Source organism: Bos mutus, chromosome 11, assembly GCF_027580195.1.
Source record: "Bos mutus isolate GX-2022 chromosome 11, NWIPB_WYAK_1.1, whole genome shotgun sequence".
Classification (NCBI taxonomy): Eukaryota; Metazoa; Chordata; class Mammalia; order Artiodactyla; family Bovidae; genus Bos; species Bos mutus.
Genome location: NC_091627.1, coordinates 94,383,159 through 94,400,760, shown reverse-complemented (window position 1 = coordinate 94,400,760; position 17,602 = coordinate 94,383,159). Strand labels below are relative to the sequence as shown.

General features: G+C 36.7%; 1 protein-coding gene across 2 annotated transcripts in view; it reads left to right on the top strand.

Annotated features, from left to right (window-relative positions):
* EXOC6B (exocyst complex component 6B) overlaps positions 1–17,602 on the top strand; it is a 728,809-nt gene that overhangs the window by 463,797 nt on the left and 247,410 nt on the right. For both annotated transcript variants that reach the window (XM_070379801.1, XM_070379802.1), the window contains exon 18: positions 11,224–11,403. In XM_070379801.1, coding sequence (XP_070235902.1) covers positions 11,224–11,403 — 180 coding nt within the window. The remainder of the gene's footprint in view (positions 1–11,223; positions 11,404–17,602) is intronic.

The following is a 17,602-nucleotide window of genomic DNA, read 5'->3' as shown; positions in this document are numbered from 1 at the left end:
CAAAAATGAAATAATGAAATAAAATTGTACATGTTCCATGTCAAATAAGGGTAGCAATGACTTATAGAAGTAGGTAAATGTCAATATGTGAAGCACTGTGCTTTATAATGATAGATAATTTGGATTTCATCCTAATAAAATCTTTGAGAGACTTTAAGCAAGGGTATGTCACAATTTAAAAAATAATTGTTTATTTTGCTTAATTAGAAGGAAGGAAAAGGACACTTCCCTGGTGGTCCAATTGTTAGGAGTCCTCCTTGCGGTGCAGGGAATGCGAATTCAATCCCCGTTTGGGGAACTAGAGTCCCTATGCCTCGGAGCAACTAAGCTAACTCCATGCACCACAAAGACCTGAGTCAGCCAAATAAACAAATAAATGTTAAAAAAAAAAAAGGAAGGAAGGAAAGAAGGAGACAGGAAGGAAGTATTGAAAAAAGGATAAAGAGCAGAAAGGAAAGGAGAAAAAAAAGGAAAAAGGAAGGAATAAATAAATCACAATTACTTGAAATTCATAATCAGAAGAAATGAAATATATCTCCAGAATATGTTGTATAACTCTATGCTAATAAAATTGAAGATCTGTTAGAAAATGTGTGATTAATAAATGATACAAGAAAATACAGAAGATTGGCATAACTATGAAAGAAATATAAATATTGTTAAGTATTTCTTGAAAAGAGGATGGAGTCGCATGATTTTATAAGGGAATTCATTTATGCTTTCATGAAACAGATAACTTCTGTATAATTTAAAATACTCTAGACTATAGAGAAAAAAGGAAAATATCTAAGTTAATTTTTGTGAAGTCAACTTAGCAATGATTCAAAAACTAGAGAAACCACAAAAAGCCCTGAACAATTAAAGACAAATATTATGTGAAAATCATAAATAATAAAATATCAAACAAGATCTGGAAGTGCATAGAAAATAGGGATAAATAGGTTATGAATGCAATGATGATTAGTACTAGAAAATTATATAAAATTATTCACTACTGTAATAGATCAACTGAGAAAAAAGGCATGAGTATTTAAAAAGGTATTTATTAATATATAAGACAGATTTTATTCTCTTGGGCTCCAGAATCACTGCAGATGGTAACTGCAGCCATGAAATTAAAAGACCCTTGCTCCTTAGAAGAAAAGTTATGACAAATCTAGCCAGCATATTAAAAAGCAGAGAAATCACTTTGCCAACAAAGATCCACACAGTCAAAACTATAGTTTTTTCAGCAGTCAAGTACAGATGTGAGAGTTGGATCATAAAGAAGGCTTAGTGCCAAAGAATTGATCCTTTCCAATTATGGTGCCGAAGAATACTTTTGAGAGTCCCTTGTATTCCAGGAGATCAAACCTGTCAATCCTAAAAGAAATTAACTCTGAATATTTGTTGGATGGACTCATGCTGAAGCTGAAGCTCCAGAACTTTGGCTGCCTGATGTGAAAAGCCAACTCATTGGAAAAGACTCTGATGCTAAGAAAGAATGAAGGGTAAAGGAGAAGGGGTGACAGAGGATGAGATGGTTAGATTGCAATGACCGACTCAGTGGACTTGAATTTGACCAAACACTGAGACATAGTGAGGGACAGAGGAACCTGGCGCACTGCAGTCCATGCGGCTGCCAGGGGTCAGACATGACTTAGCAACTGAGCAACAACACCAGCTTATGTAAGACCACATCTCTTCCTGGTAAAGTCTCTTAGTAAACCCCTCTATCAGCAATTGACAGATTATTAGCAGAAAATTAGTAAGGCTGGAGTTTAACTGAATGGTGCTATCGATCAGCTGGATCAAATTGACATTTATAGAATATTTCATCTAATAACAACATAATACATATTCTTCTCAAAAGTCATAAGAACGTTCACCAACACAAATTATGTTCTGGGTATTAAAACACATCTTAAAAATTTTAAAGAATAAAAATCATATGAAACTTGCTCTCAGGCCAAATGGTATTAAACTCTAGAAATAAATAATAGAAAGATAGATAGAAAATCCTCAAATATTTGAAGATGAACCTACACACTTTAGAAAAACACGAGTCCAAAAATTTTTTTTCAAGAGAGATTAAGAAAGACTTCAAATTATATTATATGACCCCCATGAACTGTAGCCCGTTCCTCTGTCCAAGCAATTCTCCAGGCAGCTAAACTGGAGTGAATAGCCATTCCCTTCTCCAGGGGATCTTCCCAACCCAGCAATCGAAACCCAGGTCTCCTACATTGCAGGCGGACTCTTTACCATCTGAGCCACCAAGGAAGCCTAAAATAAAGTGTAACTTATTAAAATTTGTGGCATCAGTGAAAGCACTGCTGATAGAGAAATTTACAGCATTAATCACATAAATCAGAAAATAAGAAATTTCAAAGTCAATAATCTAAGATTCTGCTTTAGGAAACTAGGGAAGGAAGAACTAATTAAATCTGAAATAGCCAGAAGAAAAGAAAGTTAGAATAGAAATCATTGAAAACAGAAAGGCAGGGGGAAGGAGGGTTCAGGATGGGGAATGCATGTGTGCCTGTGGCCGATTCATTTTAATGTAGGGCAAAACCAATACAATATTGTAAGTTAAATAATAAATAATAAAAAAAAGGAAAACAGAAAGGCGAAGGAGAAAACCAATGAAATCAAATACAGATTTTTAGAAGCATCAATAAAATTGATAAACTTTGAGTTAGGCTGACCAAGAATAAAAGAGAGAAGACACAAGTTATTAATATCATAAATAAAAAAGGGGCCATCACTAGTGATTCAGTGGATTAAAAGATTAACAAGGGCATATTATGAACAACTCTGTACCCACAAATTGATAGTCTACATAAATTGAACAAATTATTTCAAAGACACAATTTACCAAAACTCAAAAAATGATACTCTAAGTACCCTTATATCTATTGAAGAAATTGAATCAATAATTAATAGCTTTTCAAAATAGAATTAATATGTTACCAATATCCAGACTATCCAAAGTGACCTGCAGATTCAATGCAATCCTTATCAAAATGATTATTTTTAATAGTATGATATTTTTATAGAAACTTAAAAATCAATATTAAAATCTGTATGAAAGTTCAACAAACTCTGGAAATTCAAAACAATCATGAGGAAGAACAAAGCTGGAAGAATCACACTTCATGATTTCAAATTATATTATAAAGCTATTGTAATCTAAACAATATGGTATTGGTATAAAAGCAAACATATTTATCAATGAAACAGATGGGATCGCCAATACATATATCACTTGTATATATCTCCATTACATATATGGGATCTCCCATACATATATGGTCAAGTGATTTATGACAAAAGGGCCAAGAAATACAATGAGGAAAGGATAGTGTCTTCAATAAGTGGTTTTGGTAAAACTGGATAGCCATATGCAGAAAGAATGAAACTGGATCTCTATCTTATATCATAGGCACAGATTGACACAAAATGGATTATAAATTTGAATGTAAGACTGAATCCATAACACTCCTAGAAGAAAACTTAATGTGTAACTTCTTTGACATTGATCTAGGAAGTGATTTTTTGGAATTTACAACAGAAGGAAAGGCAATAAAATACAAAATAAACAAGTGGGACTTCTGTATGAAGTTATTTACAAAACAGGAACTAGAGCCACAGACATTGAAAATAAATTTATGATACCAAAGGGGAAAGGGGATGGGGGAGCTATAAATTAGGAGTTTGAGACTAGTAGATACAAACTGCAATATATAAAATAAATAAATAACAAGGTCTTACTGCATAGCACAGGAAACTGTATTCAGTATCTTGTAATAAAACATGTGGAAAGGAATATATATATGTGTGAGTTTGTGTAAACACACACACACACACACACATACTTGGCTGAATCACTTTACATAAGAAACTAATATAACACTGTAAATCAACTTTCTTTTTATTAAAGAAAAAAGCATAGATGACAAATGCTGCAAAGGATTTGGAGAAAAGGGAACCCTTGTATACTGTTGGTGGGAATGTAAGCTGATGCAGCCACTGTGGAAAACAATATGGAAGTTTCTCAAAAAATTAAAAACAGAGTTACTGTATGATCCAGCAAGTCTACTTCTTGGTATCTTTTCAAAGGAATCAAAATCATTATCTTGAAGAGTTATGTATACTCTCAAGTTCATTATTACATTAATTAAAATAGTGAAGATTGGAAACAACCTAAGTGTCTAATGGATGAATGGCTAAATTACACACACACACACACGTGCACACACACACCATACATACAATGGAATATTATTCAGCTATAAAATAGAAGGAAGGAAGTACTGCAAAAACATGGATGAACCTGGAAGGTATTATGCTAAGTGAAATAAATCAGATAAGGAAGGACAAAAACTTCATGGTGTCATTTATATGTAGAATCTGAAAAGAAGTTGAACTCATAGAAATAGAGAATAGAAAAATTATTGCCAGGACTGTTGGGTGACAGAAGTAGAGGCTGATAAAAGAATATAAACTTTCAATTGTAAGATGAATAGTTTGAGCACCTAGTGTATAACAATGTGACTGTAGTTGATTGCACTGTATTGTACTAATGGTGATTACTAAGAGAATAGGGGCTTCCCAGATGGTGCTGCTGCTGCTGCTGCTAAGTCGTTTCAGTCGTGTCCAACTCTGTGCAACCCCATAGACGGCAGCCCACCAGGCCCCGCAGTCCCTGGGGTTCTCTAGGCAAGAACACTGGAGTGGGTTGCCATTTCCTCCTCCAGTGCATGAAAGTGAAAAGTGAAAGTGAAGTCGCTCAGTCGTGTCCGACTCTTCGCAACTGCATGGACTGCAGCCTACCAGGTTCCTCCATCCATGGGATTTGCCAGGCAAGAGTACTGGAGTGGGGTGCCATTGCCTTCTCCGCCAGATGGTGCTAATGGTGAAGAACTCGCCTGCCAATGCAAGAGTCATGAGTCAAGAGTTAGATCCTTGGGTGGGGAATATTCCCTAGAGGAGGGCATGGCAACCCACCTCAGTATTCTTTGCCTGGAGAATCCCATGGACAGAGGAGCCTGGCGGGCTATGGTCCATAGGGTCACAAAGAGTCAGACATGACTGAAGTGACTTAGCGTGTACACATGCTATGAGAGTAGAACTAAAATGTTCTTACACAAAAAAAGTAAATATGTGAGGTGATGATGTGTGTTAATTAACTTGATGTGGGGAATCTTTTTGCAGTGTGTCCGTATATTTAATCATTATGTAGTGCATTTTAAATATCTTGTAGCCTCTCAATTATATCCAAATTAAGCCAAAAAAACTCTATCTAATATTTAAGGGTGAAATTTCACCCCTTCTCTATAATATTTTCTAGGAAGCATAAGCAGAAGAAGTACTACCTAACTCATTGTAGGCATGCATGTATGCTCAGTTGCTCAGTCATGTCCCACTTTTTATGACTGTAGCCTGCCAAGCTCCTCTGTCCATGGGATTATTCTGGTAAGAATACTGGAGTAGGTTGCTGTTTCCTTCTCCAGGAGATCTTTCCGACCCAGGGATCAGACCCACATCTCCTGCAGCTCCTGCATTGGTAGGTGGATTCTTTCCCACTGAGGCGCCTGGGGAGCCCTAACTCATTGTATGAGTTCAGTATTATCCTAATACCAACCAGACATTGTATGAGAGGAAAACTACAGAACAGTAGTTCTCATGAACATTGATGTAAAATCCTCAACAAAATATTATTAAATTGAGTCCAATAATGTATCAGAATTATACATGACAGCCAAGTGGGATTTATTCTAGTTCTTCAAGGCTTATTCAGCATCAGAAATCAAGTAATGTATTCATCACATCAATGGGCTGCATACAGAACAATTAGATTAATAGAATCATATCAATAAATGTAGAAAATGTGTTGACAGAATCCAACAGCTATTCATGATAAAACATCTCAGCTAACTTTAATAGGGGCAGGGGGGGAAATTTCCTCAACTTGACAGAGTACATCTGCATGAGTCCTATAAATAACTTCATACCTGCTGATGAGAAACTAGAAACTTTCCTGTTAAAATCATGGAAAAAGAAGGCAGGGTTGTTCTTTCATGCCACTCTTCTTCAATGCTCAGTAAACCTTGATATCAAAGATTTACAAATTGGGATGTTTCTGTTTAGTCACTGAGTCTGTCCAACTCTGTGACCCCATGGACTGTCACCCACCAGGCTCCTCTGTCCATGGATTTCCCAGGCAAGAATACTGGAATGGGTTGCCATTTCCTCCTCAGGGGATCTTCCCAAACCAGGGGTCAAACCTGCGTCTCTTGCACTGGCAGGCAGGTTGTTTACTACTGAGCCACAAGGGAAGCCCCTTAAAGATTGGGAAGATAGAAATAAAGCTGATCTCAGTTACAAATGACATGATTGACAACGTAGAAACTATAAAAGGATTAACAGTAACAAAAAGACTACTGGAAGTAATGAAAGATTCAGATTATAAAAGTGATATACAAAAGTCATTTGGTCTTTGTATCAGTAATGAATAACGCATTTGTAATTGAAAATGCAATACTATTTAGATTATCATTGAAGTAGGATAGAAATATGCATAAATCTAACAAAAAAACCAGTATCTATGTGAGGAAATCTTTAAAACTCTGATACAAAGTAGTCAAAAAAGTAAGATCTAAATAAATGGAGATATTTGATTTATAAGTATTCATGGATAAGTAGATTTAGTATTTTATGAATATATCAGTTGTTTTCAACTTAATATAAAGATTCAGTCCCAGTCAAAATTCCAGCAAATATCATTTTGTGGATATTGGCAAATTGTTTCTGAATTTTATATGGAAATGCAAAACACCCAGTACAGCCAACACAGTATTGACAGAGAAGAACAGTGTTCGAGAACTGACACTCCTTGACTTCAAGATTTACTCTAAAGCTACAGTGACAAGACAATGTGATAATGGTAAAAAATAAATAAATAATTCAATCAAAGGAACAGAATAGGTAGCCCAGAAATAGACTCACACAAATATAATCAATTGATTGTTGACATGGAATAAACTCAGTTTAATGGAAAAATGAAAAGCTTTTCCATAAATGGTTTGAAACAACTTGTCATCCACATGCAAAAGAAAAAGAAAGAAATCTAAACACAGATGTTACACTTCGAAATTGAGTTAAAATTTTGAGGATTTTTCTCCTGAAATTTTTAAAAAATTTAATTGCAGGATGATTTCTTTATAAAATGTATTGTTTTCTGCTGTACAGCAATGTGAATCAGCTCTAAGTATACATCTGTATCACCTTTCTCTTGAAAAAAAAATTTCAGTTTGAATTAAACTCAAGAAAATTTGAGCTAATTGACTTAAAGATTAACACAAAAGGGATCACAGACTTACAGGTAAAACACAACACAATAAAACTCCTAGAAGATAATATAAAGGGAAATGTTGCTGACCTTGACTATGAAACTTTTAAGGTTCAGTTCAGTTCAGTCACTCAGTCATGTCCAACTCTTTGTGACCCCATGAATTGCAGCACGCCAGGCCTCCCTGTCCATCACCAACTCCCGGAGTTCACTCAGACTCACGTCCATCGGTGAGTTGGTGATGCCATCCAGCCATCTCATCCTCTGTCGTCCCCTTCTCCTCCTGCCCCCAATCCCTCCCAGCATCAGGGTCTTTTCCAATTGCATGAAGTGGCCAAAGTATTGGAGTTTCAGCCTCAGCATCAGTCCTTCCAATGAACACCCAGGACTGATCTCTTTTAGGATGGACTGGTTGGATCTCCTTGCAGTCCAAGGGACTCTCAAGAGTCTTCTCCAACACAGTGGTTCAAAAGCATCAATTCTTCGGTGCTCTGCTTTCTTCACAGTCCAACTCTCACATCCATACATGACCACTGGAAAAACCATAGCCTTGACTAGACGGACCTTTGTTGGCAAAGTAATGTCTCTGCTTTTGAATATGCTATCTAGGTTGGTCATAACTTTCCTTCCAAGGAGTAAGCATCTTTTAATTTCATGGCTGCAATCACCATCTGCAGTGATTTTGGAGCCCCCAAAAAAATAAATTCTGAGACTGTTTCCACTGTTTCCCCATCTATTTGCCATGAAGTGATGGGTCCAGATGCCATGATCTTCGTTTTCTGAATGTTGAGCTTTAAGCCAACTTTTCATTCTCACTGAAACTTTTAAGGTGCAACAACCAAAACATGATCCATCAAAGAGAATACTAAGTTGGACTTCATTAAAATGAAAAACTTCTGCTGTAGAAAAGATACTATTAAGAAAATGAAAAGACAATCATAAAATATTTGTAAAAGGCTTATCTAATAAAGGACTTATATCTAAAATATAAAAAAACTGGTAAAACTCAATAATAACAAAATTTAAAACTGGGTTTAATATGGGTTCACTCTAAAAATGGGCAAAAGATCTGAACAGATATCACACCAAAGCATGGAAAGGGTATTATAAATTAAAACAACAGTTAGACACCATTGTATAGTTCTTAAAATGACTAAAACCCAAAATAGTAACAACAATTGCTGGAGCAATAGCAGCTTTCTCATTCATTGCTGGTGGTAATGCAAAGTTCAGTTCAGTTGCTCAGCTGTGTCTGACTCTTTGCAACCCCATGGACTGCAGCACGCCAGGCTTCCCTGTCCATCACCAACTCCCAGAGCTTGCTCAGACTCATGTCCTTTGAGTTGGTGATGCCATCCAGCCATCTCATCCTCTGGTAATGCAAAATGGTAATGTTATTTGGAAGACAGTTTGTCAGTTTCTTACAAGGCTAAACAGAAATAGTCTTCCTATGCAATTGATCAATCATGTTCCTTGGTGAGGGGTGAATTGAAGTCTTAATCCACACAAAAACTTACACATGAATCGCCACAGCAGCATTGCTAATAATTGCCTGCATTTGAAGACTACCAAGATGTCCTTCAGTAGGTGAATGAGTAGAAAAACTGTGATGCATCCTGACAATGAAATATTATTCAGTGATGAAAAGGAGTGAACTATCAAGCCACAGAAGACCTGAAGGAAAATTAACTGCACATTGTTAAGTGAATTAAGGCAATTTGAAAAGCTACATACATGATTCTCAGTATAAAACACTCAATAAAGTTAAAATTTTGGAGAAAGTAAAATGATCAATTATTTCCAAGATTTGGGGGATAAGCAAGGTAGGGATAGTTAGAGCAGAGTGGATTTTTAGGGCAAGAGAACTCTTCCATATGATTCTGACTGTAATGGTGAATACATGGCATTACCCATTTGTAAGTACCCATGGAACTGTACAACATGAATAATAAAATCTGGTGCAAACTATAGACTTTATTTAATAATAAAATATTGTTATTGGTTCATCTGTCGTAACAAATGTTCCGCACTCACTCATGGGTTTTTTAATTGGGGGAACAGGAGGGAGACAGGGATGCAGCATCTGCGAATGCTCTGTGCTTTCTGCTCAAGTTTTCTTCAAGCCAGATTTTCTAGAAAATAATGCTTATTAAAAGAAAATTTAGTAAAATGGGAATTCAAGGACAACATTAGATTATCATACAAGCAAGTAAATAAGCAAGTAATCAGAGAAATGTTCTTGAAACTGTTCATATAAGTAAACATAGTCAGTGCCTATATTAGAGTATGTAAATACCTTGCAAAATTATGCAGGTATTAAAAAGGTGAAAATGGAGAAGAGGTTATGAGTTAGCATAAAATTTGGAGGTTAGAATTTATAGGACATAGTGAATGACTATGGAGGAATCAGTGGAATCTAATATGTTGCTTAGATCTCTGCCTTGAACTGAAATGAACAGATGAAGAGTGGTTCAGTTTAGTCACTCAGTCGTGTCCGACTCTTTGCGACCCCATGAACCTCAGCACGCCAGGCCTCCCTGTTCATCACCAACTCCCGGAGTCAGCCAAACCCATGTCCATCGAGTCGGTGATACCATCCAACCATCTCATCCTCTGTCGTCCCCTTCTCCTCCTGCCCTCTATCTTTCTCAGCATCAGGGTCTTTTCCAATGAGTTAGCTCTTCGCATCATGTGGCCAAAGTACTGGAGTTTCAGCTTCAACATCAGTCCTACCAATGAACACTCAGGACTTATCTCCTTTAAGATGAACAGGTTGGATCTCCTTGCAGTCGGATTATAATTATTCTAGTCCTGGACTTGGAATAATATTTAAAGTTTCTGTGAACCATAATGCAGGAAACAATCAGTTATATGTGTCTTTAACAAGAATGGGCTTGGACAGAGATGGTGAGTGAAAGGCATAGGAGGTGATGAAATCACTCAGCAAAAGTGAGAGGATTAGAGGCCAGAAAAGTAAAAGAAAAACTATGTCCTGAAAGCCAAAAAGGAACAGGGTTATAGCAGAGAATGTTTAACAGAGGATGGTCAAGTAAGATCAGCCTGAAAAATGAATATTAGATATGGTAGCCTGGCGAATTACCCTGGACCAATCCATGTTGATGGATTGTTAGCGTTTCAGTTTAGACTGCTTTGCCCTAAATATGTTTTTCTTGGAGCCTTAGTCCCATGACACTTCTTAGCACCTTTTATATGCCACTGTACATCACAACTCTTTTAAATAGGGTTTCTCAAACTTGCTTGATTTAGGAACATTTTTTGTTATTGTTTAAGTACTTTGCAGGACTATTGTTAATTAGCCTGAAATTAAGTACTTTTCAGGACTGTTGTTAATTAGCCTGAAATTGTTAATTTTTGTAAATATGTGCCCATTTTTGGAGAAACTTCATTATAAAGAATCTAGAAAGCTGGGATGGTAACTAGTGGAAACAAAGAGCATTAAATTTGGAACTTCAGGAAACCTACAATAAGGAAAGTGAAGAGACTAGCAATTTTAAGAGAGGTTGGTATTGTCAGGAGAGAGGTTCTTGGAATCCCAGAAGAGAACAGGATCCTGAGAATGAGTATGGTTTTGATAGTTTGTTTGATAGATAGTTGAGTATAGTTTGATGGATAAGAAAGTAAAAAGGATGCAGATCGCTGAGAGTAGTGAAGGCAGTTTCTTATTTGGTAAATCTAAATAATAGCTTGTTTTGCAGACATAAAATAGAAAAGATTCTACTGAGCTTTTGGAAAAAAGAAAAATTAATGGAGACTGTAATATTACTTGATATTCTCAATTATGTTACTTAGTTTGAGATGTTTCCAAGCAGAAATTTCTGCTTTGTTTGTAATGCAATTCTGAATGATTATTAAAATTTCATATATCATAGGATGCCAGACATGCAGCTGAAGAAGAGATTTATACCAACTTAAACCAGAAGATTGACCAGTTTCTACAGCTGGCTGACTATGACTGGATGACAGGAGATTTGGGCAGCAAAGCTAGTGACTATCTAGTGGACCTCATTGCCTTTCTACGTAGCACCTTTGCTGTATTCACGCACCTTCCTGTAAGTGACAATTGCTTGTATTTTCTCCGTCATATAGAAAAAGGATTTCTTAAAATCTAGGTTGGTGAAAGATGTTTCTGCTGTAACTAGCCAGGAAGCAATGGGTATAAAATCTCACATTATAATTATCGCTTAACAATATTTACAGACTTCTTCCATCTTATTCTAAGACTTCTTTTTTTCATTGACATTTGCATTTTGTTTATTCTGGAAATGATTCCTAATATTATGTCTGCTTATATATCCCTACTAACTTCAAGGTAATTAGTACAACACATGATGGATGCCTTGGTGGAAGTAAAATAGAAAATTAGGAGTTAGAATTTTCTATATGTATCTTTTAATTCTATAATGTTGATTTAATTTTTTTTAATATCCTCAAATTCTCTGGTAAAATTCTCCAAGATTTTTCTATTTGTCTATCTTTTCTCTATTTTCTTAAGCATATGTATCACAGTCTTTTAAAAATTAAAGTATAATTTATTTGCAGTATTATATTAGGAACTTCCTTGGTGGTCCAGAGATTAAGATTCCTTGCTCCCAATACAGGGGGCACGAGTTTGACCCCTCACTGGGGAACTAAAGATCCCACATTTCTCACAGCATAGCCAGAAGAAAAGTTACATTATATTGGTTTCAAGTTTACAGCATAGTGTTTCAGTGTTTTTACAGACTGTAAGATAATGGCTATAATTCCATGTGCTGTATGTATATCCTTGTTGCTTATCTGTTTGATACACAGTAGTTTGTGTCTCTTAACCCCTTTCTCCTGTCTTGCCCCTCCCTCTTTCCCTCTGGTTTATTGATTCCCTATTGTTTATTGATCTCTGTTTTATTCATTTTCTCTCTAATCTTTATTATTTCCTTCCTTCTGATGACTGGACTTTGTTCATCTTTTTCTAATTTTTAAAACAGTGGTGGGTTAGGTACTTTGTTTGAGGTTTTATTTATTTCTTAAGAAAGGCCTGCACTGCTGTACACTTCCCTCTTAAATACTGCCTTCTGCATGCCATAGATTTTTGGAGTTTTGTGTTTCCATTTTCCTTTATCAGAACTGGTTTTCTGATTTCCTCTTTGATTTCTTATTCAATTAGTTGGTTTTTTAGTAGGATGTAGTTTAGTCTTCACATTTGTGCTTTTCCCATTTTTCTTCCTGTAATTGATTTCTAACTTTATACAGTTATAATGGGGGAAGATGCCTGATATAATATCTATCTCCTTAAATTTGTTCTGACTTATTTTGTGGCCTAGCATGTGATCTGACCTGGGGAATGTTTCGTCTATACTTGAAAGGAAAGTATATTGTGGTACTTTTGGATGAAATGTCCTGTCAATAGCTTTTAACTGTTCAAGTGTGTTAGTTAAGACCACTGTTACATGATAAATTTTCTGTCTAGATGGTGTGTTCACTGATGTAAGTGAGGTGGTGTTGTTGCAGCCCTATGGGCTATAGTCTGCCAGGCTCCTCTGTCCATGAGATTTCCCAGGCAAGAATACTAGCATGGGTTGCCATTTCCTTCTCCAGAGGATCTTCCAGACCCAGGGATCAAACTCATGTCTCCTGCATTTGCAGGCAGATTCTTTGCCACTGAGCCACAAGGGAAGCCTAAGTGAGATGTGAAGTCCTCTTTTGTTATGGTATTATTGTCAATTTCTCCCTTCGTGTCTGTAAATATTTAGGTACCCTTGGGGTGTGCATATTAATGCATATAATATCCTTGTCTTGTATCGATCCCCTTATCATGGAATAATACCCTTCTTGGTGTTTTGTTATAGCCTTTGTTTTAAAGTCTATTTCATCTGAAGCAAGTATTGTTACCTTGGGTTTCTTATTGTTTCTCTTTGCATGAAATACCATTTTCATTTCCTCACATTCTTCCTATATGTGTATTTTACTTTGAAGTGAATCTCTTAAGCAGCATGTAGAAGGGTCTTTTCATTTAATCTGTCACCCTATATCTTTTAATTGGAGCATTTGTCCACTGATATTTAAAGCAATTATTGGCAGGTATATAGTTACTGCCATCTTGTCGCTTGTTTTCTGATTGTTCTTATAGTTCTCTGTTCATTTTTTCTTCCCTTTGTATCTTCCCTTGTGGTTTTGCTGACTTTTCTTTAGTAGTATATACCAGAGAACTCTCAGACTGTTTTGAATTTTTACAATTTGCTCTTTTTTTTTTTTTTTAACTATTCAGATTGGGCAATCTCCTCTATTTTACCAGATCACTTACATGTTCCTCTGTATCAATTAGTTTGCTTTTCATTTTTCCTAGTGTGTTTTTAATTTCAACTATTGAATTCCTCATTTATTATTGGGTCTTTTTAAATAGTTTCTAGTTTTTTTATTAAAATTATCACTTTGTAGATATAGTCTTTCCCCTAATTCAATTAACGTTTTTTATAACCAGTGGTTTGAATTCTTTATCAGATGAATTATTTATGTTTTATTATTTTTTCAGGTGTGTTTTCTTGTTCTTTCAATTGATAATGGTTCTTCTGCCATTACATTTTGCTTAACTTATCTGTTTCTATGAGTTTAGGTGAAACAGTTACCTGTTGTGATCTTGAAGGGGTGTTCTATGTGGCAACAACCCGATGCGTGCCCTGTGCCTTTGGTGTGAGAGCTGCATTTGATGGGAAACAAGTCACAGTGATAGCTTTCCTCAGGTTGTGCCGATAGCATCAGCTTGGTAGAGAGTGGGGCTCCAGAGGGAGGAGCCAGGGTCTGTTCCGGGTGTGAAATGGGACTTGCCCTCTGCTCAGTGGGCATCAACACTCTATGGGGGTGGGGTCTGATTCCAAATTCCTGGAACAGAAGTCCTGAGCACCTGGCCTGGGCCAGCTCTGTCCCTTTAACTATGTGTTGCCCATTTTTTCCACACTGGGAGCCTTACCTGAGTGGTGGGAACTGCTGAAGTAAGTTGGGTCCTTGGGGGCTCTTGGCTTGTGTTGATTAGAGGCAGAGGCTTAAGCCCCTCTTATGTGCTGCCTGTATGGGATCCCACATTTGTTTCCCTTACTCTGCTCTGACTCAGCCACAGGTCCAAGTCCTCGTTGTCTCTCACAGCTGATCACTGCCCTCTGTCCCAGCTCCCCCTCTCTTGTCGGGAACCACATTATAGTGTTGTTGCCTATGTTGATTCTCAGTGTGTGTCAGGAGGTGAGCTATGCTTGAGTGCTACCATGAGAGATCTGGGTTGCTTGTGATGTTCTGCTTGAGTAAGCATCAACAATGACCCCATCCCCCCACCCCTCAGGCTCCCCCAAAAGACCAGATTGCTTCTGCCTCCCAAGATCGAGTTTTCTCCCTGGTCATGACCACCCCAGATTTAATACCCTGCTGAGATGTGAATAGCCATGGTGCACTGGCTCAGCTTGGGCTGGGTCACACACTGAGGTGGTTGTGGGAAACCTGGCAGCCTCTGGAGTATACCTCTTTCCACCCTGTCTTGGGGTATGAATGTGCTCCTCATGAGTGGAGTGCAGACTTCCCACTGCCCTCCTAGTAGTGCCAGTGGCCCTCAAACCAGCCAAGAAAGCTTATCTCTCCTGCATAGGACCCCAGACTTGGGCATCTAATTTATGGCTCTCACTGCTCACTCCCCTGGTCAGGTGTCCACCTGTGTATTCCCCCTTTTACTCTGAGTCACCTCCCAGGAACACATCCTTCCTGATTACTTGTGTATTTTTCTTCCAACCTTTTTCATGCTAGATGTCTTCTGTCAGTTTCCAGTTTGTTTTCAGTGAGAATTTTTAGACTTGTAGATGTCTTTTTGGTATGTTCATGGGGGGATATGAGCTCCATGTCCTCTTAATCCACTATCTTGATCCTGCTCCTCTGCAGTTGTTTTAAACATGTTTATTAATGCATACATATAATTCACCTACATATTGGTTAGATTTGTTTCTGAGTTTTATTGTTGATATTGCTGTTCTCAGTCATATGGTCCTATCTCGTCCTATCACTTTTTGGTATATGGTAGACATTGTTTTTAAAATATGTTTTAATAGGTGTTCCAGATAATATCTTCTGCCACCAGAATTGTTTCGTCCTTTCCCATACTAAGTAGTTAAAATGAGTGGGTGGTTTGTGGTTTGAACCTCATCACCTTAATCCAATTATGAACTGGTCTGGATTGAGCTTGGGTTGCAGTTGTATTGTACCTTTGGTTTACATTTGTTGCTAGGATGTGGTTCTTCAGAGCTTTTAATGAGAGCCTGGCACATTATTGTCTCTTCAGTACCAAGAGGACTGTGGAAATTTCCACTTTTCATATAAACTTAGCTCTTCAGCTTCCTGCTTTTTATAGTCTTAAAATTTGGCTAATATCTTGAGTAGGTGTCTTACTCAGATCAGCAATTGCTAACAGTAAAAACTGTGATTGGAGACTGTCGATATCAATTCATTAATCCCTCAAGAGCTTTCAAATTGCCACCTGTGATTCTTATGAACACTCCCACTAGTGAGTTGTTTTTTCTGAAACATTGTGAAACTGCAGGAAAGCTTACTTTGCTTTTGAAAGGTTTTGGCTTAGACTTATTTTCCTCGGCTGTATAGCTTTAGAATTCAGAAAATGTCTTGAGAAAACTGGCCCTGAGATCTCTAATTTTGGCACTTCAGCCCCATGGAAGCAACAAAAATTCAGTGATTCTTTTTTTTTTTTTTTTCCTCCAGGGCAGTTGCTTTCTGCCTGGACCTAACCCAGATTTTCAGTCTGTTACTACTCCTAGGTTTGTCAAATGCCTCCAGGGACAACTTGAGATCCTCAGCTCACCTTTAACAGGTCTGCCCTCTTTGCAATTTTATTCCCTTACGTTTTCATTACTTCCTTGCCTTCCGGTTTTCTCCAAATTTTTAAATTACCTTTCCTAATTTTTGATGGAAGCACTACCTATAAAAAACTAGGCCATTTTATCTATTTTATCTTGATACCAAAGTCAGAGAAAGTAGCCCAAAAGACAAAACTATAAATTAATCTCACAATTATAAATAAAAAAATTTAGCAAATCTATTCCAGAATGTTTCAAGAAAATAATTTAGCATTAGTATGTAGGATTTACTCTAGAAATGCAGAGATAGTTTGATATTTAAAAATCTAATAATATAATTTATTATAATACTAGATGAAGGAGATAAAGTATATGATCATCTTTATGTAATTCTAAAAAGATATTATACAACATCCAGCCTGCTTTTCAAATTTTTTTAAAAAGTTTTAAATACAAGAAATATTATATTTCAGTAGCATGATAAAGAGCATCTATATGAAGTTTAGCAGCAACCAAAGATTTAACAGTGGAACACTAGGAATATTTATTTGCATCAACATCAGAAGAATGGTGAAGACATCTCACCATTACTTTAGATGCTCTATAAAATAGGGTAAAATAGAAGTAAATTTCAAATATTACAATGAGCCATGTATCTTATCATTATCCTTATGTTAGTATTGTGTGGTTGAAAACTCTAGAAAATCAACTGAAAAATAATTAGGACCAATAAAACTTTTGGTTACAGAGTACACTTAGAAAACAGGTCATCTTCTCTTACCTTTGCAATACCTTCATGGAAAATATTGTCCTAAAAGTATCCTATTTGCCATTGATGCATATTATATAAGGTCTCTGTGAGTATATTTTAACAAGTCATGTATAGCATCAGTGTGGAAAACATGTCACAAAATAATTTAAAAGATACTCTATTATGATCAGATATGTGCAGGGTTCTAGGATGAGAAAATAAGGATTGTGGCATCTGGTTTCATCACTTCATGGCAAATAGATGGGGAAGCAATGGAAACAGTGAGAGACTTTATTTTCTTGGGCTCCAAAATCACTGCAGACAGTGACTGGCCCAGAGGGAGGGTATGGGGAGGGAGGAGGGAGGAGGGTTCAGGATGGGGAACACAGGTATACCTGTGGTGGATTCATTTCGATATTTGGCAAAACTAATACAATATTGTAAAGTTTTAAAATAAAATACAATTAAAAAAACAAAAAAGACACTTACTCCATGGAAGAAAAGCTATGATGAACCTAGACAGCGTATTAAAAAGCAGAGACATCATTTTGCCGACAAAAGGTCCATATAGTCAAAGCTATGGTTTTTCCAGTAGTCATGTGTGGATGTGAGAGTTGGACCGTAAAGAAGGCTGAGTGCTGAAGAAGTGATGCTTTCAAACTGTGGTATTGGAAAAGA